Source organism: Sander lucioperca, chromosome 13 (assembly GCF_008315115.2).
Source record: "Sander lucioperca isolate FBNREF2018 chromosome 13, SLUC_FBN_1.2, whole genome shotgun sequence".
Taxonomy (NCBI): domain Eukaryota; kingdom Metazoa; phylum Chordata; class Actinopteri; order Perciformes; family Percidae; genus Sander; species Sander lucioperca.
The window spans coordinates 13,438,272-13,463,968 of record NC_050185.1 but is presented as its reverse complement, the minus strand read 5'-3'; the positions used below and the strand labels follow the sequence as shown (position 1 = coordinate 13,463,968).

General features: G+C 39.0%; 1 protein-coding gene across 5 annotated transcripts in view; it reads right to left on the bottom strand.

The window, feature by feature from the left end:
• Nucleotides 1–25,697, bottom strand: part of nrg2a (neuregulin 2a) — a 77,542-nt gene that overhangs the window by 14,096 nt on the left and 37,749 nt on the right. For 3 of the 5 annotated variants that reach the window (XM_036008697.1, XM_031319931.2, XM_036008698.1), the window contains exons 4-5: nt 6,601–6,721; nt 1,473–1,549 (exon numbers count right to left, since the gene is read on the bottom strand). In XM_036008697.1, coding sequence (XP_035864590.1) covers nt 1,473–1,549; nt 6,601–6,721 — 198 coding nt within the window. Of the gene's footprint in view, nt 1–1,025; nt 1,085–1,472; nt 1,550–6,600; nt 6,722–25,697 lie in introns of all 5 variants that reach the window. The other 2 variants (XM_031319932.2, XM_031319930.2) reach the window with 1 other exon arrangement.

The window sequence follows — 25,697 nt, the reverse complement described above, 5'->3', positions numbered from 1 at the left end:
ATTTTGGCATAGTATTGCAGTTGATGGATGTGTTTTTAGATGTTGCTGTGTGGAGTGGTGCAGGGGTGGCTTCTCTTACCCCAGGCAAAGCTGGTTTGACACGCACTCCAGCGCAGCACATTAACTCTATGCTGAGGACAACTGCTGTGAGAGCACCATTTTGTCGCTAATTCTGAAGCAATGTTTGCAACAAACGCAAATTGCAGAATGTTCAGGTGTGGACTCTGCAACTGAAATGTACGCCTGTATGTCGATGTATATTTTACTTAAAGGATCTGTGATCCACAGAGTGAGAACCCTAGCTTTTTAAAATAGTTGCTGTAAATGATTGGACGTTTAGGAAATTCCCAATTATGTTTAAGATAAAAACAAAAAAGTGAAGAATAACTTGCACGTATGATGCATGTATTAAAAGGCATCACAATTTCACACTGATATATTCATGAGGAAATCCTACATGACATATCTTGTTGGCCCTCAACAAACATTTCCTCACCAGTTAAGCCAGTGCACCACCTAACAGATTTATCATTTGTCATGCCTATTAGTTAATGGTAATTGTTCAGACCCGTCTCTCTATTCGTCAGCTCTAATACGATCACACATGCTTGTGTTTGCAGCTGATTGCATAAACAAGCATCATTAGTAAGTGAGATAAAGGTAGTGTTTTAGTAATTGTTTTGCCATTAGACTGTGTTGTTACATGCAGCAGACTTTGTGCGAATCAACTTTCACATAGCATCTAAATTCAGCCGCCTACTTCTTGCTATCAAACTTACTATCAGCTCGTATTCTGAGAGTGCACATGCAACACACTGCGAGTTAAAGGGGCAAACAATATCACATGCAGACCAAACACAATAACAGACGCTACTAAACTATGCCAGCTTGAGAATGAGTCATCAGAGGAGGCACAGACACATCTATTAGATAATAACAGGAAATTATTCAATCTCTCTACACCCAGCATGCACGCATGACACGAGGACAGTCTGACAGAGTGACAGAAGAGGAAATTGACATACGGTAGAAACTGGCCATAACGTAGGTTTGACAGCGATCACCAGTAAAGTCATTTGGACACCTGATGGAAAGAAACAAAGCCACAAAAAGAGAGGGAGGAGAAGGGTGGTGGTTGAGTGAGGAAGAGAAAGAAAACAGAAAGAGAGAGAGGGCAAGGGTGGAGTAAAAGGAGAGTATGCGAAAGAAAAAGTGAAGACGGGGAGAGGGAGGGAGGGAGGGAGAGAAAGAGAGAATTAGAACAACAGCACAACTACAGACAGCAGAAGCAGAGTGTTCCCATGGATGATACCATCGTGTGCATGGTGTAGTGCACAGCTCATTGCGTTTTGACCTGAGAAGGAGAAAGAGAAGGAGAAAGAGGAAGAGAACTAGGAGTGGGGTCGGGGGCTGGTTGTCATCCAGTGACAACTGAGCCTCTGTTCTCAGCTGCTCATATCAAGTGGACATACTTTTTAAAGGATTGGGCATGTACAACCGCAGCGGCTCAGTCTGTAAGCATCGTTGGCCGAAGTATCCATCCGGACATCTGGGAAGGAGCAGACAAGTGTTATGAAAATGAAAACACAGGAAGTGAGGTGCACTGTAAATATTATGGGTGTAAATCCTTTCAAACATAGTGTTAAATGTCACAGTGAAGCCATATAGATAAAGCAACAACAAAGTGAAACCATAGGAAACTTTTTCACTTCCAAAGATGACCCAACATTAGTGATGACTGACACCTGGGGTCCGTTTCAGAAAGCAGGTTTAGTGAAAACTCTGAGTTTGTTAACCCTGAGATGAGGTTTTCCATTTCAGAAAGAGAGGTAACTTAACCTCAGAGTCAGTTACTATGGTAATGCGTCTGTGAGCCTAACCTGGTCGGTAGAAGGTTTTCTTCAAGAAACCTCGAGTTTCTCTCAGTGTCCTCCCTCTGACGCTGTGTCAGAGGAGACTGAGAGAAACTCAAGGTGTCAAACATGTCATGTCCTTTTGCCGACGATCCCGTTGATGAAAAAGCTGTATTACTTCAGAGAGTTCACGTCGGGAGATGATATTGAGTCCCAACTAAATGTATTTTCATTTCCACATTTTTTCACAGACCTACAGATATGTAGATAGGCTACCTTATCCGTCCTCATATCACTAACATCCACCACCGTGGACATGCTTTAACATCCCAGCAGATTCTTTGTGTCACATTACGTTTTTTGCAAACGGACTTTATTGGTGATGTGGATCATACTGTAATAGTAAAGCCACTGTAGCCGTCAGAAAAATGTGACTCGCTCTGAAACGTTTTTTTAAACGTTTTTTGTAGTTGTTCCTTGGACACAAACCAGTGAGAGCCATTAAAAAGAAATAAATTATTATACATTATAGTTCTGTTTAATGATCATGGTGCTGCAGCCTCAGAATGGGATATAGTAGTAGGCCTAGCTTACTTTTTCGCCCGCAGGATTGCACACAAATGAAATTATAGGTGTAATACAATTCCAGTTTTCACCAGTAATATTATAAGTTAACTGTGATTAAATGTGAAATTAATACACTGTTAATGCTTACGCTTTGACTCGAGCAGCAATTTTCTTCCACAACAATTCTCTCTCTGTTGCAGCAGCAGCCGCTGTCTTGCTTTTTTAACGAAATACATGTTCAAACTCGCTGTATGTGCGCATGAGTATTTCTGCCGACCCGTTTGTTTGTGGTTGTTACCATGGTGAATCGTAGTATCATGGCTCCATTCATGCTGCCTTTTTATTGTGGTGGTGCACGCGCGTGAACATACTCAGAGTTGATTGAACCAACTCATATCAGCTGTTCTGGAACCGAAAACTCAGTTTCCCATCTCAGGGTAAATCAACTCAGACATCAGGGTTACACTCAGAGTTTGTTAAACCTCCTTCCTGAAACGGACCCCTGGTCATATTCCCATTCAAATAAATTAAAAATGAATTACTACTACTGTTATTATTAATAATGATAACAATACTATAAATATATAGGTAAGATATTAAACAACCAATAAACTGTTTCACCTTCCAGATATAAAAAAATAAAAGTGAAAAAGGAAAACAATAGATACAAAAAACTACTACTTAAAGTGACCCACAGTTAACTACAAAATAGAATAATAAAAGAAATACAAACATAAAATGATATATAATAATCAAAAAAAGTAAATTAAAGGGCATGTTGAGAAAAAGTAATGATGATACCATTGGCTTTTTGACCTTAGTTTACATTTTGGGGGAAGAGAGAAGCAATTTTGATAATTGTATGGACAAAAAGGTGGAATGTATCTGGGAATAAACCATGCACTGCTTTGAAGGTGATCAATAAATCAGTCCTAGGAAGCTGAAAATGCCAAAAAACAAGTAAGGGCTGTGTGTGTAATGTGGTTTCTTTTCTTGGTGCCTTGAGAGCCTGGTATGTGTTCATGACCTCCAAATGTCACAGTTTTATAACCAATACCATAGGACAAGGAGTTAAAGTAGTCAAATCAAGAGGAAATCAAATCCTAAATTTCCAGTTCTGAAAGAATAATTTGAGTAATGGAGATTTTCTCAATGGGGAAACTTCACTGGACAACTCTCTTTACACCTGGTTTGAAACAGAAATCAGAGTCAAGAAAAGTTGACATGTAGCTTGTATGCATTTTTGTAACTGCAGACAGAATACTGTATCATTACCATCAAGTGTATTGAGCCAAACCATATTTCCTCATTATAATCCCATTAGGATGAGCAGTTGGTCTTTTAGGGGCACCAGCATTCCACTCACAGTCACAACTAGACCACCAGTCCAACAAAGGTCAATGCTCGTGATTTACTGGTTTCACACAACGCCTCCCAGGAGCACCATAACATTCAGCATTAAATTACTCATCCTGAGTGATGGTGTTTAACTGGGGAATAGCATCACCTAGACCAAGGAAACTTGGCTGAAAGATGAAAGAAATAAACTGTCACTGCATCATTTAAAAATCCGATGAGCGTGCAAATGTCCTCAGTGGTGCAGCTGCAAACCATATTACCACTATTTTATCTTTAGTTTAAAATAAATCACTACCATTATGTATTATTCTTTGATCAAAATACACATTTACAAGGCAAACAAAGAAAGTTTTACCATGTGTACGGAGACATGAAGCAAGACCATCTACATACTATAGTGTATATACAGTAGAAAAAACAGAGGTGATTTGTTAATAATAGTTAATAGTGTACCTTGTTGATGATTCTGCTTTCGCTCTGTTTTTCTGAAGAAATAACTTTGTTTCAATGAAGACTGCTAATGTCATTTTATACATTTTTACAGAGCAGAAATCATTAGTCGCTCAATCATTGTTTTCTTTTTTTAAGATTATTTTTGGGCTTTTCTGCCTTTCTTTTGACTGGACAGCTAGGTGAGAAAGGGGAGAGTGAGAGAGAGAGGGGGAAGACATGCATGAAATCGTCACAGGTCAGATTCGAACCCTGGACCTCTGTCTCGAGGCATAAACCTCCAAGTATACAGTATGTGCGCCATCTCTACCCGCTGAGTCAAGCCGGCCACACTCAATCATTGTTTGATAGAAAATGTATTTGCAACTATTTTGAGTTCTATCTTCTCCGGTGTGAAACTGCTTTTCTGTTTCACATCATTGTAAATACCTTCTGGGTTGTTGGACAAAACAATCAATTTAAAAATCATTCAGGGCATAAGGGAATTATAAAAAACTTTTCACTTTTCACTTTTCTAACATTTTATAGACTAAAACGATTAATACATTGAGACAAAAAGAATTATTGAAAACTAAAAGTTCATTAAACTTTGAAATTAATAATGACTCCCTTTCTATTGTCACACCATATAGACACATGTAGATTATATGTTAGATATATGATCTAACTAAATGGTAAAAGACTAAAAGACATCCTTATGTTAGTGATTATTGTGAACATTATTTATTAATATGTGATTGATAGTTCAAAAGAAGCTAAATTCCTTTTTTTTTTTTTTTTTTTTTTTTTTTTTACAATTAATTTATGTGAAGTAAATCATCAGAAAAAATATGTTTACTTTAGCAAGTTACTTACTTTGGGTCATTTATTAACCTTACATCTCCCCAAAACAAAGTTTATACCTCAAAGTGAAGGAGCAGGGCATTAAAGTAGGGCTAGCTGTCTGCAGGACTTGTTTAGCCAGTGAGTAATGTCCACTGAAGCCTGGCCTATATTGAATGAGATGGCTGTGGGGCAACAAATCCCTGCAGGCCTTCGCTGCATTATCAAACTTTTGTGGACCCATGCCCTGGCCGTGAGTGAATTAGATGCAGCAATTGAGTTATTGCTGCCTCCAATTTGTACACAGCGTATTGAACGGCTGATGCAGCCGTGTCCTTATAGCTTGTCGAGCATTCTTCCTTGGGCCAACTGCACAGAAGCATCGGCAATGTTTCAGCCCTATATCAAACCAGCCAGGGGACTTACGTTATGATGACATATGGTCGAACAGAACATGCAACATAATATTTGACCACCATGATGAGAGATGATGTGCATATTTTGTGTTATACGTATACTATTAGGTTTCATGATTAGAGACTAACAATTATTTTCATTATCGATTCATCTGACGATCATTTTCTTGATTAATTGATATCTTTCAGTCCGTAAAATGTCAGAAAATATCTCAAAATGTCCATCACAATTTTCAAAAGCAAAAGTTGACATTTTCAAATTGCTTGTTTTATTCGACATATAGTCCAAAAATATATTAATATGGAAAAAAAGACTAAGAAAACCAAACCAAATGTTCGGTATTTTTGTTTAAAAAGTGACTTAAACGATTATCAAAATAGTTGCGATTGATTTTCTGACAATTGACTAATCACTGCATTTTACACGTAAATATCTGTAAATGTTCTGGAAAACAGAGATTTTTTTTTAATGAATGATAAATTCATTAAAACTCCTCGTGAACATTGTGCCAAAATATTGTTTCTTGACCTCGAGTCTAATAAAAACAGAAATTTAAATCTCAAAGAAAAAAAAAGGTTGTTTCTGTGATAATGTCAATCTGTTTTCTTCCTAAAAAAATGCTGAGAGACATGGTTCCCCCAGCGCACTTTACACACAGGTCTTGATCCCCTCTGCTAAGGACCTCAAATGTAAGCAATGATTCTATTTACCGCACTGGGGGCCTCTAACAGGCATAAATATTTGCTCACTACTAAACCAGTGACTCATGACATTTTGAAAAAGCTTTTAATGTGCAGCCCTCCTGTACACTAAACATGACTTAAAAGGATGAGCACACCACCGCCTCACTCCATCATTAGTGCTAAAATACACAACAGGTAGGTTGTTAGGCAGACTGGCAGCATTTTCCTGTGATGTGTTGCTGCTGCTGCTGTAAAGAAAGAATAATGGAAATCAAGTGCTATCAAGAAAATAAACAGCAGCATTAAAAACAATGTGTCATTTGGAATATTTACTAGAGTAAAAACGTCCTGAAAGGAGCTTTCATTAAGACTGTAAGACAAAGGAAGAAAGGTTGACGAAGAATTGAAATTTTTAAGGTGATTCCAAAAACAAAAAGTAGATAACTCACTTGCAGGAGAGCTGATTTATACCATGTATGAAGTAACAGTCGCCGCCATTCACACAGTAGGGCTTCTCTGTCTCGTTGCATCTTCTGGCGTGGCCTGAGCGCGGAGATTGCGTTGTGGTTACTAAGAAAAGAAAAAGAAATACATTAATTCATCTTTTTTGTGTCCATGGTACTCTCTTGATGATGATTTAGAAATAAAACAAGGAGGCATCATGACACAGGATTTTCATTTAATAAGAACTTGTTTGTTATTTTTATCAGTATTGCGACCCCAAAAGTATTCTCAGCTTTACTCATATTATACACTTGTATTTCCACAAGAACTCTTAGTTTTCCATCTACAAATGTAATTGTGCCTCTAAGCAGTGTTGACACTGTCTGAAGAAGTTCTATGAGCAAAGATAAATATCTCCCTGACATAGCGTAGGAGTTGTTTACGCATTGACTCAGGTCCTTGGAATGGTCCAAAATGTTATGCATCTGCACTTAATCCCCGACTGAACAGATATATGTTTGGGATAAGGTCTGCTTATCGGGACGGAAGTGGGCACGTTTGAAGCAAGGGGAGTGCTGAGAGAGGTGCGCAGATGCAGGATTGGGCTTGAGGAGGGAGAAGTGTGCTTCGCGTGTCAGATGTTGACACGTGACTGCAGCCGTGTACCCGCTGTCAGGCACTATTAGCACTGTAGCAGAACCTGACAGTATGTTGGTACTAATACAAACATTTTCCAATTGGAAGACCTTTACAACTACATCAGCTTCAGATACTCGTGAATGTTGTGACAAGAAATCACACTAGGATTTTATTCAGCTGGTCCACAGGCTCTGACATATACTGTAGTAGGCTATTTGCCACCAGGACAAGATTTCACAACTCCCATTTGTTACACGGTTGAAGAAATCAGTTTCACTCTCTCCTCTGGTTGGAGAAGTGTGCTCTGTCTTGTTCAGAAGCACACTTCTGGCTTAGCTAAAACAACAGAGATTAATTCCCATGCTCGTTAGCAAAACAAAGCAAACATATGACATCAGCCTGTGCTTTATGTGCCAGTGTGAGTATGTGAAGAACAGGAATAAGGTAGCACTTTGCATATTCCAAATACAATATTACAGTATAACTAAAACCAGAAATGTTATTTTTTAAACAAATACCATTTATCACCAAAATGGGATGTCTACCTTCTTTCAGTGTTACTGTCGGAAATACATTCCAACAGTAAAACTGAAAGAAGGTAGACATCAGGTGGTTCTCATGCTCTGGCAGACATACAGATTTCTTATTGAGAACATCTATCCAAACAACAAACCAAGACATTAATCTACAGCTGTTAATTTGATGAGACATGCTGATATGAGTTGTGATTTATAACTGACCTTTCATTATTGGAGTTAAAAAGGTTATATATTAACTAATAGGCTGTCATGGTATTGTTCTGCAGGAGTTTCCAACAGAACACAGCACACATCCACTATCACCTCAAAACATTTTCCAAAAACCTTTCAAGGTCTACCAGTTAATCACAACTACCTCATCGTCACACCTGACCTCTCACTCAGAGCGCTGGTGTGTAAAACGCCTCGTAAAAAAGATCAGACAAAGCTGTCCGGAGAAAGGAACCTCAAAACATTGTAAAAACCTCCTACGCTCAGAATAGAAACCTTGTGCAGTCTTCAACTGTAAGACACGCACAAACACAAAGGCGGCAAAACAAGCTGCGTAAATCTCTATCTGGGGCATCAGCCCATCCCAGAATGCATTGGTTAAAGGGAGGGGAGCGTCCTAGACAGATCATCAGTCCTTTGCAGGGGCAGGCTAACACATAGACAATAATGCTCACACATAATCTCCAGTCCACCTGGTTTGCATGTGGGTGGACTGTGGGAGGAAAACAGACGACCCGGAAAAACCCACACAGGGAGGTGGAGAACATGTAAACTTCACACAGAAAGGTTCAAGGCTGATATTTGAACCCTTGACAAGTTTATTTGGCGACTGGTCATACCAAATCTGTTTCAATGTACTCACTTTTTTTTTTAACTCATTCTCATCATTTTCAGTCAAAAGCATAAATTCTATAATCTGGTACTTTTTGAGAATGCATTTTAGTTTAGGTGATTATTGCCCCAAATTAGCTTATTGCAGAACCGCATATTGATACTTTGTTGTTTTCAGAGGATTGCTACATGCAGGGGGGCACGGGGAGGCACATCTTGTACAAAAAAAGTTTAATAATTCTATATTATATATATATATATAATTATAAAGTGTATTGACCTCAAAACCATATACTTCAAAATGCTGGACAGCATACAGAGCCTGAGCACAATAAAATAGTAAATAAAATTAATTAAAATATCTACATCAAATACTGATAATATTCATCATATTTCTGGCTAGAGTCTGGCCCAGGTGAACATCCTACATAAGAAAACATTTAGTACAAATTGGACAAACACTGAAAACTTGAAGGTATCAGGAACTACGAAGAAGCAGAGATTCAATGAAACAGATTATTATGTCAATTTTAAAGTTTAAAGTATGGTTACAGTACTTTGATTCAAACAGCTGGAGGCCAAAGCAAGGGAAGTGCAGCTGAACTGATGCTGCGAGCATCTATAAATCACACATGTGCACCCTTTTCAGGTTTTATAATACATTTGTAAAACTTATACAATAGTATGTAAAAACCTGCTGAGCAGCAGTAAAATGTCGATGACCTTGAGATGCCATGGACTTTCTGTACGAGAGTCCGTAACGGTTTCCCATCTACACCTGCAGCTTGCGGTAGAGTGTCTAACTAGCCACTGTGTCTGTTGCTGGGAACAACCCATAGGTCAGAATGAACTTAAGTGCCAGCAGAAAATTTCAAAAACGCAGAGAATGAATGTGTTTCCATGAGATATAGCAGCAACCAGTTAGTTTGCTGGCCTTTCCACCATTACATAAAGTGTGCCTATCTCCTAGAAATGATGATTATACACTACTATTTGCAACAGCAAATACGTTTTGAAAGAAATGTAATGTTTTCTATTAACATAATAAGGAATGTTCTTACAGTATCCACTCAAAGCAAATAAAGCTTGAATTAATGGTTATGTTTAGCCACAGTATCACTTGGTTATGGTTAGGGGAAAATTATTTTTAAAGAGACCTCAGGGAAGACGTGATTATTTTATTAACTTTTAACTTTTATCTTTCCATCATCCCTAACTCGAGCTTTTGTTGTCCATTGTTGATTGGATTGTGCGAGTCTGGCATATATGATGGAAATTATGTGTTTCTACAACAATAATTTTTTTTCAATACCACTGAACTGAACCTCTGTTGAAAAATCCTTATTCAGAAACAATATTATTGTGTAAATAGAAGGGCACTTGGTGAGGGCACTTTAACATGAAAAACCAGCACAGATATCACAACTAGTAGTTTTCTCACTTATTGGAAAACCCATACAAGGAGAGGTAGAGACAGACCCTGTCCCTAGTGATGAAACCAGAACAGTGTTTTCTGAGGTGATCTGCTTCAGCCAATACAGTGTTTACTCAGGCTGCACCACATGTTTACTTGAGATTAAAACTAATGACAAGGCCTACAAATTTATTGACATGGTTAGTGATACAAAGACAAACAACAGAGGAGCATGTCATGTATGGGCGTATGACGTGGATAATAAAATTATATTTAAATTATTGTACTAGCGTGGTTGTAATACAATTTACAAGTTAACTTTTGGTTGTGGGAATACATTTCCTCTATGAATGAAAGTGTTTCCAACTTAATTCAACATATCTGCAATTTTACATTTAGTCTTTAAACAACTGTTATCAAGGATAATAGCTGGCAGTTTGTTATGAATATATTGCGTTGTTTGGACTAGCAACTCAGGGAACCTGGGTTACAGACATAACGACTGACTGCAATCTTTCATACAGTTTATGCCTTTTCTTAATCTGTGTTTGACCGTATGTGGTCTGTGTCTTTTGTGTTATATTATTCTATCCAAAGGGAGTCATAGTACACTGTGTGCACAATTATTAGGCAAGTGAATATTTTGACATTATCGTCATTTTCATGCATATTTTCCAATTCCAAGCTATATAAACTTGAATGCTAATTTGATTTAAGCATTATCAGGTGACGTGTATTTGTGTAATGAGGGATGGTGTGGCCTAAGTGATCAACACCCTATATCAAGGTGTGCATAATTATTAGGCAGCTTCTTTACCTCAGACAAAATGGGCAAAAAAAGTGATTTAACAGACTCTGAAAAGTCCAAAATTTTAAAATGCAATTAAGGATGAGCTAGTTGGACCGTTTCAGATTGAAGATGGACTTAAAATCAACTCCCAAAACCACTGCCAGTTTTTAGAAAATACTTTCTTCAAGCAGTGGTACAGGAAAAAGTATATATCCTTCAAGAAGTCCATGATTTTTATGCAGGACAATGCTCCATCACATGCATCCAAGTACTCCACTGCGTGGCTAGCCAGCAAAGGCCTTAAAGATGACAGAATAATGACATGGCCCCCTTCCTCACCTGACCTAAACCCCATTGAGAACTTGTGGGCCCTTCTTAAACATGAGATTTGCAGTGAGGGAAGACAATGCACCTCTTTGAACAGCAATTGGGAGGCTGTGGTTGCTGCTGCACAAAAAGTTGATCATTAACAGATCAAGAAACTAACAGATTCCATGGATGGAAGGCTCATGACAGTTATTGAAAAGAAGGGTGGCTATAATGGTCACTGAATATTTCTTGAAATATCAGAAGTGTTTATTTGACCATTTTGAGTTTTATTCTTACTCTAAGAAATTAAAATAAACAAGTGAGATGGGAAAATTTTAGTTTTTCATTTAGTTGCATAATAATTCTGCACACTAATAGTTGCCTAATAATTCTGCACACATATATATTCTCCTGAGAAAGCCAAAAGTCACTTTTCCTTTGTTAAATATTCAGATTTGAGGTTTATTAACATTTCTGATTGACAGAGCAATGCATTTGTTACAATACAATACAATAAGTCCTCAGGAATACAACTTGCCTAATAATTTTGCACACAGTGTATGTGAATAGTGTTGAATCCGAATAGCCAATCTGAAGTGGACTTATTTGTAATCACATAGTGAGGCTGCTGTGAACAGACCACAGCAATGTCTATTGGCAGTTGGTATAATAACATGTGTAGCTAATGCTGTGCGTGTTCATCATTGCCATGTAGAGCAGCTGTTCAGCCAGGTAAGAGTGGCAGTAATTTTTGCATAAAGAAAGTATATATATATATATATATATATATATATATGCTTTTGCTTTTTGTTTGTACTTCAAACAATTTATTTTACATACAAATCAAGTTAGTTAGTCCTGTCAACTGAAGGATTGTTTTCTCTATATAGTGTTTGAAGTAATAATTAAAGGAAGGGGTTACACTTTACTTGAAGATATCTACATAAGAGTGACATGACACTGTCATGAACGTGTCATAAACAGTATAAACAAGTCATAAACGTTTATGACATAACGCTTCTGTCATTAAGTGTCATTCGGTTTTTGTCATGACAAGTTAGTGTTAGGGTTCATGTGTCATGACAGTGTCATGTGTTCATGAGTTCATGACAGTGTCATGTCACTGTTAATTAGATACCTTCAAGTAAAGTGTTACCAGGGAAGGACAACGGTGTACAGCACTATTAACAAAGATAGCTTTTTCTTATCTGGAAATTAACAGTTTTGTTCTAACCCTTTTGTGTTTTTTTTTGGTTATTATCAGCTTCTTTCCAAAGACTTTTGTCTGCATCTATCCCCAAGAGGCAAGACGGTAATGGTGAGGCTAAAAATGGTTGATAAAAGAGAGACCTAGCCTGATCATAGCAATATGGATGTTTGATACTTGTCTTGCATTACAGACAGAATGCATTCAATCACAAAAGGATTTGAGTCCTGGCCAGAATGACATCAAACTCCATTAAAATCTTTACATGCAACAGAGAATCCATAAATATCACACAGCACAGTCCCCAACCTCACAAAGGGGACCAGAGTTCTGGTGTCATAAAGGTTGACTCTGCTTTCCTGGCGGGATGTTGGAGACAAATTCCTTTAACCCGTGGAGGAGATCAGCACTTTTCTGCACTTATGTGACCAGGGTTTAGTTAAGTTTGCTTGGTTTTTAATCCTCAGGTTTCAACTTTCCTCGGCCCTGTAGCCCAGGGGCTGAATCTGAGTTGGAGTTGAAGAGGGGTTTCCTCTAGGTTGAGAGCCACAGTGTTTAGCCATCAGCTCTTGCTACTGACTTTGATTAATCCTTCGTAGCCCAAGAACTGAAAAGAAAAGCTGGGGGTGCAGGCAGGACCATCTGGAAACCTTCATAAACATGCCTGTCTTTCCACGCTCTCCAAAGGATTCTAGAAAAATCGTAAAAATGAAAAGAGAGGTCCCTATTGCACAGTTTTTTTTCCTCTTGAGGCACCCTGTGCATATGCAGCTAACAGAAACGCCCTCACACTGAATCCTAGCCCTGCACTGCACCTCACAACCCAACCCTGAATGCTGAATTGTCTAATGAAATACGTTTTCAATCGGCCTGTCTACGGTGCAGAGTTATTCATGTGTCCCCCTAATTTATGACAAATGTTGATAATTTACTACAGCTTGGCTTCATCTTTTTCACTTGCTGCACTGCAATTGAACAGAAAGCCATCTCAAAGCACAAGACAAAATCTGATTCTTCACAGGAAGAAAGCCAAGGCAGTTATTTAACCAGCGGTGGATCGTTTCCATCTGGACTTTGTTATAGCTTTGTGTTTTCACTCTTAAAAGCAATGTTATCAGGATAAAAAGTATAAATTATGTAGCCTATTTGGGAGTATGTCAGTGAGCGAAAACAGTGTGCAGACTGGATTCGTCTCCGCCAGTACTGCATTTCTGCAGTGAAGCAAGGAAGATAAAAGGGACACGAAGGTCCAAAAACTAAAATTCATATCTAACATTAAGATCTTGAACTTATCAGTCACGTTAATGTTTAATATACAAATGTAAACCTTTTGGCCTTACATGCAAAACCCTTTTTAGTTAATTTTTTTTTTTATATATAAACCAAATAAAGTGCTAGCAGGACAGTAGTGTTTAAACAGGTGGCACCATACCGCAATACCACACAGGGCCTTTAATTCTTTCTTTTATCGGACAATGTAAATCATCACGATTCAAACAAGGAGAAAACCTAAACTCAGGTCATAAAAATCGGTCGGATGGGAAAGTGATAAATGTCTTAAGTACAGACCCTTCAGGAGCCACATAAAGAGGATGGTATCTGTGATAGCTCTGCCACCCAGACATGCTTTTCCACAAGTCAGTTTTATGTACAAGAAAAAAGCTCCGAGTTTCCCCACCCTTGCCTCCCCCCTCCTCCCGACTCTTGGCAGGGAAAGTCTGACATGTCTCCTGTTACAGCTAGGACAAAGATATTTTATCTCTATACTAAAGGCTAATTCATATTGCATACATTCTTGCTACACTTGTGTGGAGTGCATTATGTTCCTTTCTGCAATCTGAAAAGAACTGTCAATGGAATGAATAAATAAATAAGATAAACATATAACGAAAAAGTACAAACGGCCAAATTGGTGAGTGTGGTTTTGGTTCAATATGAAGTTGTTGATTGCTGGGTCTGAGGTGGTGAAAGAGCTGCAGTGAGGGTTAAGATGATGCATGCATGACACAGACAGTAATTTTTAGCTATTTCTATTGTAATAGTAGTGGTGGTGGTAATGGTGATATTATAGTTCAACTGAAAGTGGAGCCAGAGACAAATTACACCAATAACAAAGCAAGATAAATGCCTGGACATTGTTTGCAGACATTGCATATTCTACAAGGAGGATCTGCTGCATGTACTGTGAAAATGTGCTTTTCTATTTATGAAAGATACTAGAATATTTTATTTGACTTGTCTCAATTCATTAATAAATGGCAAACAATACATGTTTTCATTTTCAGATTAAGAATCGCAACATATTTTGACAGGAACTCAAATCCAGACAATGTAGCAGCAATGAAAGGAAAAAACAGAAAAAAAGAGATGAATACAGGACTAATTCAGGGAAGAGGGTTGAGAAAAGGTTTGTTGACAGGATCTTAAGTTGGAAAATATTTCAGCTTGCCAAAGCAAACAGAAAACAAGCACGAACCTACTTCTACACATGCAGTATACTGTTGGCACACCCAGTCAATGGCAATACCCAGCATCTGTTTCTTCAAGCATTTTGTACAGAGTTCAAAATAAGCAAAAGAGATTTCATGTCAAATACCCAAAGAGGAATTAAATTACTATTTACTCTAGGTAGGACACATGCAAGAACCCATTATGAATGAGAGTGCACTTAAATCTTATTTTCAATAGAAAATTATCCACAATTCAAACACCTTCAGTATGAAAGAGGAATGTTTAGAAATGAACAAAATGGAACCTGCCACCAACATTAATCTACCACCCACTCTTCAGCAAGACTACCACTACCACAACCAGTGCATCTTCTTTTATATTCTTGTCTCCTATTACCATTTTTCAGTCACATAGTTGATATGCCTGGTCTTGCCTGCCTCAATCATCTCAGCACTGAAGTGAAATCAAAGAGCAGCCCAGTGTGTGATTGCACAACAGCTGCTCATGCACTGCAAAGAAGCAAAGTGCACTTAGGAAGGGCAGGGATTGGTGCGGGTGCATAAACGTGTGCTGTTATGGAGGCTGGTGGGCACCAGAATGTGTGCAGTTGGCAACAAAGTGACACATGGTGTTTTTCCACGGCACAGTTCCAGACAGGACTGTTTCCTGCTCTGTCTTTTCAGAAGCAGCCTAGGCTCAGCTTGGTGTTCCCGCTGCAGTTGCTTCTTTGTTTCGAGTCTGATGATACCTGTTGCTTTCATTTTTCCACTCTGACCTGAACAATCTTTGCATCCTGAACAATCTTTGAAGCAAGAGGACAACTCTGCAGAAAACTTTTAATGTCACCTTTAAGCGAGAACGTACAATTAGAAATAAATCACAAATAACACTCTGCCAAAAATTCTAATTACCGAATCACTCTGGTTAAAGGGAAAATTCACCATGTTTCCAGTACATATGGTAATTTACTATAGAGCCACTGAACCTAGTGCCATCTTTTGTCTAAACTCACCTGACTGACAGCAACACTGGCGGTAAAGGTCAGAGAAGCAAATTTGTGACTTGAAGGTGCCACATTTGAAGCTGAGGGCCAGGAGGAATAATAATCTGTTCTGCCAGCATCTGCTGCTGAAGATATATTTATCAAGATGTTACTCAGCTGAAGCAACAACAGGAGATGTCTCCACCTTCTACATTTTAGTCTGGAGAAAATGTCATATTTGAGATACAAGGATTTATCGTGGGGGATGTACACACTTAATACAGTGAATTAAGTCTGACTGATTTAAGATTAGATGTCATGAAGGTAGCCTGATTTAACTGTGTACTTGGCTAAATTTCATTACATTTTATAGATTCCTGTGTAACCTTTATCTAAATAGCATTTTATGACAATATTTTCTACATATTACTTGTTCTACCGGATCTCCTGGACGGATTTCTGGGAAAAAGGCGCTTCAAAAAGGAAATCCTTTACATTTATTACAGTTTAATATGCATGTTTATAAGTTAGGTGCCACTGCAGTAATGTCTTCTTCTACAGGATACAAAATGTAGGGCACTAGAAACAGCAAGAGCTGGTTTGGAAAAGAAAGAATAATAATTTGTTGGTAGTTTTAGTGAGACGGACAGACAAAGACGTTACCTACAGAAACAATCATAGAATTTTCTGAAGATTTAAACAATATATTAGTATCACAAAATTATTCTACATAACTATCACTTTAAAAGGACAAACCCTGAGGCATCCGCATCTCTTGATTGCCCTTCATTTTTTCAACAGCTGGCCCTCATTGAGGAAATGCAGACTTTGCAATCTTGTACCAGATACAGAAGACATATACACACACAAGCATGCACGCCTGCACGCACGCATGCACGCTGTACTTCCTGAAAACAGGCAATGGAACATTTGTTAGGCTGCTGGCCTACTGTATACTAAAGGATCATGAGTTCACTCATCAGTGATTAAAGTGAGGCCTATTCCATCCATAGTTCACACCTACACACTCAAAAGGAAATGGCTTCCACGCTGCTGACGCACCCCATACAGAATCCCCAGGAAAGGACTTACTCACCCGAACAGACGCGATGTGATGAATACAGTCGCAAAATCCCCAACAAAAGGAAGCAGCATGATGGAGTAATGGGAGGTTTAGGATGAGAGACAGCTGTGGCAACCAAACTACAGTACTACGCTCCTGAGCTTTAAGCAATGGAATGGTAAGTATATGTTTCCCTTGTGCTCAAAGAAAACTTTAAAAAGTACGAAGACACAGGATCGCTCACCTTTCATTCTGAAAAATGCAAAGTAATAGGAGGAGCAGGGATTTTGTTTGATGTGGGTGAACAATAGTTATTGCACAAAGCCTCAGTTGGCTCTGTTCACTGGACTTCCAAGCACCTGCTTATTATTACTCACTCAGTATGAGCAAGCCTTTATGACACAATGAATAATTTTTAGGCAATAATTTTTCCCCTTTTTAAAGTGTAACAAATAGCGTGTACCAGTGCTTGTTTGTGACTCGGCAAGGTAAAACAAAATCCTGCACAGTCACCCACAGTTGGGGTCAACCAGAGGGGCCTGAAAGGGAATCTTTTAGAATGCTATTAAATGAAGTTAAGTTTTGTCCCGGGCCCTGGAAGAGTTAACAAAGCCCTGCACACAGAAAAACCTCATGTCACCTCCTGCTCATATCAATCAGCTTTTCAAGTGTAACAGCTGCTTCCTTCCACACACATAGCAATATCCTCACTCATTCACACTGAGGGCTTAACTGTCCCACATAACACAGCGAGATTACTGGATATCCTACAAAGTGAGCTGGGTTTTGATTTTTAATAACTTAGTTGTTTTTGCAAAGACTTGATTGAGGGTGCCCACTTATCGCGTGGGATCGACGGGATTAAAGTGAATTATTAAAGTGAATTTAGAGAGCAAGCTAAATGTAATGACACTTTGAGAAACTTGTTGTTTCATTTAAGATCTTTTACTTTTTTCTGTATGATTCTGATAATGATAGGATTCAGCAGCTGCTTCTTCTCTAGCACATTAGCACATATGTACAAAGCCAATAACTCTTTCCATGCATAGCATCCGTCAAAAAGTGTCAACCACTTAACATTACTTATCTTCTACCACATTAATTTGAGGTAGTTGTTGTTGGAGGGCTCCGTAAACTATGCTCCTGTTGCTGGGTAAGAAAACACAGAAACACACTTAAAAACTGAGCTGAGATTTGAAAAAGGGTTTACAAAATATGTTATAAATATAATGTCCTGTATATAGTCCTCCTCAGTCCTGCGCTGTATGTATACACTGAACCCATTTGTAACATCACATAACATCCAGATGGCTCAGTAATGATGCACGATGCTTGCTTACAATGCTGTGGGTGTTCATCCGCTCATGACATAAACTCTTCCCTCTACTGTGGATCTTCCGACTGTACCGGATGCTGCCCACTAATACAGAAAGGCCCTAACATTAAACAAAAAGAAAACGCAGCATGGGCGAAGTGACGATTTTGTGACTGCCTCAAGAACTAAACATTATTGTGGGTGAAGATCAAAACAAGGTCTGAACTCTGACACACTCCAGCTGCCATGAGGTAAGATGGGATGTCGGAAAGGATAACAAACTTTCTCATTGCAGTTGATGACATTTTAGCTTGGACTGTGAAAATAATGAATTGATTGGATTTTAAAATGTTGGTTTTGTGTGGTCACTGTTTTGCTTCGATATTACATTTTGACCTTCATGTCAAAGTTATTTTCAACTTCTTTATTTTCTTGTTTGTGCTGTGGAAAGCTGGTCTAAACATAAACAGTTTCTTTTAACACTTGTATGCTGGAGCAACATTAATTCAGATTTACACCATGCAGAACTGAGGACTTTGTGGTAACGAAGGTTACTGCAACTTGTTCACATCATTTGTTGTTTTGCTTCCAATGGCCAAGATCAGGATCAATTCCTTGCATTATTGTTAACTTTAAATGTCAGGCATTCAACAGCATTTCAACAACACACTGTCTATGCTAGCAATAGTTTGTTTCATGCTAGGGCTGGGACGACATGCTTTTATCCCGATTCGATCACAGTACATTCGATTAGTATTGCGATTATCATTATTTATAAGTTTTGCGATTTGATAGTATTGAGTATAAGTATTGCGATTTTCTTTTCCTTGTTTAAGAAAAACAAAAGTTGAATGATACACTATTGAGACAATATATCATGAGACGTTTCTAAAAACAAATTGTTCTCTAAGAAGACATCACATGTCCGTCAGTCTGACATTTATTTCATTTGTTAAGAAGTAAATAACATGGATTTTCTGCATTTTCTGCTTTCGGATATGATGTAGTCGCTGTCAGCGGTACCGTATGAACAGAAAATATTTAGGTGAATCATTGGTTAAAAATAAATAAAAAATATCGATTCTAAAGAAAATAATCGATTTTAACAATCATTCGCAAAAAAATCATCAAATCAAAGATACATACGATTTTCGATTTTCTTCCCCACCCCTATATCGTGCTGTGCATTTCTTTTAGATTACAACATCCTATTTGCTTCACAGAGCATAAACCTGATCCTGATTTTGTGGTCAAACCTGCCAACTGTCAAGACCTAAGATTCAGGTGCAATCAAATGGCCACCTCAGAGGAATGCCTCTCCAGACCCCAGGACTGAGGATCATTTTGAAAAAGTGGGCATGACTAATAGTACAGCAGCTTGATCCACAGAACCTGACAAGCTGTTCTCCAGCGGCCTGTAAATACAGAACACTTGGCAGATGTGAAGGCCTGTTCCTCTCAGACATGGCTGCTGCTGCTGCTGCTGCTTACTCACACCAATCAATAGAATTGACTGGCGTACAGATACTCCACATTCAGTCACGGCCACAACTAACATCCTTTAGCGTCACTAAAGATGAGTTTATCTTGTTGCTTGCGTAGTAAGAGTGAGTATGTTTTGTTTTTACTACGCAGACTAAATGGTGACATAGAAGGAGCGAAGGAAGTTGTTGTTTATCTAGTTCAAAGTAGTACTTACTGTAATGCTTCACTTACGTAAGACAGAGACCAATAACTGGGAAAAAAACAGAAAAAAACCTGTGTGGGAGTCTGGTGTTTATTTGTGTTAGATGTGCTCTCTAACAGTTAATACTAATTAAGAAACCCCGAAAAATAATGTCTTTCCGTTACAAGTCTAAAAGGTTATTGAATCATACTGTACAAAACATGAGTCAAAGCGTGACATAGCATCAGTTGATACTTTTTCTCTTGTGTGTCAATGACTTTTTCAGCAAGTATGAGGAATGAACCCAACCACAGGACATTAACCATGATTTCACTGGTTAAAGTAGCTATGAGGAACTTTTAAATGTTTTCTCATTTTCCATCTGATGATCATAAATGACCTGTAACAGCAAACTAGACTAACAGTAAAAAGAACGCTATTTTTATATAGTTTTTATTAGCCTTTGCCCGGGTCCGATTTTCCCCTCAAAGTCACAAAATGATTTATGGCAGGCAGATCGGCTCTACAGTCACACATTCTGATGGGTACCGGAAAAGCCTGTGTTTGAGTATCCAGCCAGGTAAAAGGTAGCAGGAGAGTTCTTTATATAGGCCTTACTGTATTTTAATTTTATTTTAGAAGTTATCTGTTGTAGTTATAGCTAATATAGGGCCATCACAGAAAAAAAGGAAATTAAACGAATAACAACTAAAAGCTAAAAGGGAAAGTGACAGACAAGTCAACCTCGGTCGGGCTTTCAACAGATGGAGACAATTACGGGATTGTAAAAGATTCAAAACCACCCCTGAATTGGCCCTCTTTCTCCTAGATAGTTATGTAGTATGTCTATTTCATTCATAAAATAACTTTACAATGGGAGACATGGTCGTACGTCAGTAGGGAGACATGGTCCTACGTCAGTAGCCTACGTGAGATCACAGCCCCCTTCCATTTAGTGCAAAAGTTATTATTTATTTTCAGTCCGTGTTTGTGTTAGCCTACTATTGTCTTTGTGTCAACTTGTACTTGTGTAAAGCATCCTTGGGTTTCATGAAAGGCGCGATATAAATCTAAGTTATTATTACTATGTTGGTTGCTACAACAAAGTCTTGCTTATGCTTTGGCTCGTGACACAGTGACAGATCCAGTTTAACTCACGATCCAAAGAAGGCTAAGTTACCGTGTGCAACACTTAAAACGCAACGATGCATCGGTAACATATTCTCTTATTGTAAATGAATGATTTTCTGTCTGGGCAAAACATTCATTGCAACTATATGACCTCCCGGTAACGCTTACTCAGTAATATACAGTGGGTAATACATGATTTCCTCCTGTGGACATTACTTTTTTTGCTGCATTGGGCACATTATAGTTGCCTTTATTATTTGTGTTACTATCCCTAGATAAAGGTAGATTCAGGTATGTAGTATAGTATTTATCTTTACGACACCAGGTGTGGTCTATATTTTACGTGTATACATTTAAGTATAACACAACTGCTTTACATAACATTTCGATGAGTTTACTGGTTACTAAAAGTGCAAAATGTTCTTATTCTTTATCACTTTCGGATGTTTTTCTCTTGCTGGTCTGGTTTTCTGGCATACGCTCAATGGCTCAACACTGTAGAGCCAAATCACTTCCAATCAGAACCATTCTTTTATTCTTTTAAGGTACGCATCAACAAAAACTATTAAATTGAGAAATCAGTATTTTTTTTAGCTGAATCATATTCATTGTATTGTACATGAGGTAGTGAATTCAGCTTCCTGCAGTAGTTTGAAGTCAGATTTAGCAAAGATCAAATCATGGTATGTGTGACCAATTTGCAACACCTTGTAAAGTCTATATCTCAACAAATTGAGCACACCACAATGCTGCTGAGATGCTAGAGAGTTGTTTTATCCTCTCTGTTGTGTCATTTTAAGTTAGTTAAGCATTAGTTTTGTCGACAGGGGGGACTGTGTTTGTCTTCATGATGGGGAGTGAAACATGTCAAGGTGTGTGCACATGTGCGCATGTATATGTGTGTGTGTGTGTGTGTGTGTGTGTGTGTGTGTGTGTGTGTGCGCGTGTGTGTGTGTGTGTGTGTGTGTGTGTGTGTGTGTGTGTGTGTGTGTGTGTGTGCGTGTGTGTGCGTGTGTGTGTGTGTGTGTGTGTGCCTGCGTGCATGCATGCGCGAAATTGTTGCTGGTGGGCCCCAGCATGACTGCTGAGGTTGGAGCAATCATATGTTCAGCTGTGATTTCCATCAACACATTCCTGGACGCTCACACACTTTCAGTGGAGCTGCGCATAGCACCCCCCAAGGATGTGACCTGCAGCATGCAGACACATGGCTGTCTCACAAGCGCTTATCACAACACAGCAGCCTGTAGGATAATGGGAGGCCTTAATCTGAAGCCACGTGGAGCCAAGCAAACTTTGACTGGTGTTGCTCCTTCATTCTGGCCTTATTGAAAACAGTCGATGATATACTACACCGTTCTGCAGAAGGCCAGCAGGTCTTACCATGCCAGACTGATTACAGGGTAGAGGTCAGACCAAATGGACAACAAATGGTCTCTGGTCCTCTACACTGGGGGTTGGGTATAATGCTGGAAACACCACTCTGGAAAAAGGCAGCAATTGTTACAGAAACTGCTAAAAGGACATATGATATTCCAGACCACCAGGAGACACACACTCATACGCTTGCTGTAGACTCATGCATACTGTCACAGTCAGTTTCATCGTAGATGAAAGTCTTGTGGATTAAAAAAAAAAATTTAAAAATTGCTCCACTGATTGATATCATGTTTCAAAAACAGCTTAAATGCAGCCCTGGAGAAAGAGAGTATTAGAATGAGTCTTAAGGCTGAAACATTGATAACAAGAAACATTTAACTCAGCACAACATCCAACCATCTTTGCTGAGTAAATTGCACAGTAACTGGCACTCAAACAGCTGACAGTGTGTTTCTCTTCTACTGGTCAAACAAACAGACACAAGTGAAATCCCCACACAGGTCCAATCATTCAATGTTATTGGCGAACTGCATGGCTGGCATGAAGCCAAAATGTACTGCATGCTTTAAAATGAATGAGGGGTTCACTTTGAGTTTAGGTTCAGCCTTGAACACCCTGTTTTTTTTTCCCCGCCCAAGGCAATTTGCACACCATGATGCTGTGCATATTATCAACTCAAAGTACCTCTAAAATGTAATGTAAAATGATGAGATAAGGAAAAAAATAAAATATTAATCAAGAGCACTTCCACGTTCCACCGCACACAAACACAAAAAGTCAAATCTGTGAGCGGTACAGTGCAGGAGTCTGTGTGAGCTGCTGAGCTTGTGGTGGCCTGTATTCACCATGTGGTGGAGCTGAGTGATGGTTTCCCAAAGTCTGCCTTCACCAGAACAGACAGCAGGCAGTCACAGCCATGTGCTACGTTCTCTCTCACTGTGAGGGTTAGAAAGATGCTGCTGTTTGACTTTACCATAACGATCGCTAGCTTTCACTTTTTGTCTGTGCAAGTCACTACAATATTTCTAATGATTGCATTGTCCTTAGAGACGTCACATTGATGAAGCAGGTTCAAGCTGTGTTAGTATGCTTGGCACAACACAGGTGGGAAAAACCCATGCTCAAGCACATGACAGTAGACATCAGATACAGTTGGTGCCTCGGACAAAGCAAGCAAGCACTAACTGCATTCTGAAATGGGTGTGAAAGTCTCCTCTGCAACACAGCAGGCTCCTGTCTTCCTCCTCTTCATACTTTTCTCTCTCCCTCACTGTCTGTCTCTCTTTCCTCTAGCTGTATACCCCTTTCGTTCTCGACCTTAATGTCTTTGTCTGCTTCCTGTCATGCATTCCCTTATTTTGTATCCCCCCCCTCTCCCGCCTGCCCCTTTATTCACGCTCTCTTCTTTTTTTGCTCTCTCTGTCCATCTACATCTGCACCCCTCCCCTTGCTCTCCCTCCTTAGAAGGCACACATACACAGATAATACTGCGGGTACATGCTGCTTTGGCAACATACTGCAGCAGGAAAACGTACTCCACTGCAGCCCTTTAACACAATAGCCATTTCTTGTATGACCTTAGGATGAAAAGCAGCTCTTGGTCTGAATGTGTCATCTGGATCAAAATCAAGCAAATCACACATTTGGCTCAAACTGATGTTTTTAAATCCAACCTGTTTCATTGGCAGAGAGAGCCCATTATTGTCACAAACATTCTCTGCAAACGCAACGTGTCTTTTTTTTCTTCAATATCTGCTGATTTTAGCCTTTCATCAGCATGTGACAACCACAGCAACATGCACTGTTTACTGACAATTCCTTCTATTGACGTATGTAGTTCCAGTGACGCCCTCCCCCTGCCTATGAACATACCACCCCTGATTCGCCCTATCTTGCCTTCTCCCCTGAAGCATGATGGAACTAGGCGTGCTGTTGTAACACAATGGGACTTTTTTATTGAACAGCAACATTCGAACATACACAAACAGAAACACACGGAGACAGACATCTGACGATCACGGCACATGATAGGAAATACAGTGATGGCATTGTTTAACTATCCAGGAGTGATTTAAGGAAATGTCGGTACTGACAGACAGCCACACAAAGAACACACACAAATATGTGCAAAGATGTGTGGCAATGGGCACAAATATACACTGTTTTTACATCAGCTTTAACTATTTGCACCCAGTTTATCAAAGATAATATTCATATTTTGATCATATTTTGATAATGTTTTGCACCAGATGTAGGGATATCACGTTTTACAACAGCGTGTGCTGTGAGTAAAAACACTGTCTAGTGTACCATGTCATGTTTTATCCATTGTGGCTACTGTACGTCTCAGCCCACTTGTTCACTGCTTTGTAATATTATATTTCCTTTGATATTGTTGCGTTACAAGCACTCATATAGAGTATCATGGGCCACCAGTCACATGTTCATGAGCCTTCATTAAACACTAAGGCAAACAGGTGCTACCACCAGGGATTCCCCCGACCTTTGCTGGATGTACAGAATGATTTGACCTATTTTATTTAATTACCATTAAACTAACACGACTAAGTGATTACTGTTTAACTTTTCATAAATGTTATGGTATGTCTGGGCCTTTGAATATTGCGTCACTGACCCTTTAAATATTACATGCTCATAAATCAAAAGAAATATATCATTGCACTGGAATAAAGCCAAGTGTCATAACAAGCGTACAGTATGCTGTAAGTCACAGGATCCGGCTATAAAACTCAACTGAAGCTTTTTAGATGTCAGAAAATAAAAAAGAGGCATTTTCCACCCCATTTAAATACAAGATGGATAACTTCTTTTCTGTTCAATTGTTTGCTGGAAATCAAACATACATGTTGGAACCACTGAGAATCTCTGTGTTTTCAAACACAATGGGCCCTTTCTTTATCTGAAAAGAGCTGCTACTCTAATAATGCAGGTCAGCTTATAGCTTAAGTCTGCAAACGGTAAACAATAGCACTAAAAGGTAGCTTTGATACATACAAAGAGAGAAGGGGGAGTAATTGTTGTGCCTGAATGTGAATACAAGGACACAGAGTGATGGCCGAACTCCAGTCCCTCCATTTTTCCTTACCAGCTATACCTCTCATGCCAGTGTGGGATGTCATCCTGCTGTCAATGTCAGCAATGAGAATGAGAGTATCTCCTCTGTGGTGGGGTATGCGGGACCTCCCATGGCACAACTTTTTTTCTGATTCTCCAAAAGCAGTAACAGTATTGCGAATATATGAATCTAGTCAACTCAGACATGATTCACCTGCAATAGCATGAAAATGTCGTCATGCACGTTAAGTTCGATAAAAAAACAACAACAAAACTATCTGCACTGACTCTGCTCAACATCACAGCCCCTTGTCTGCAC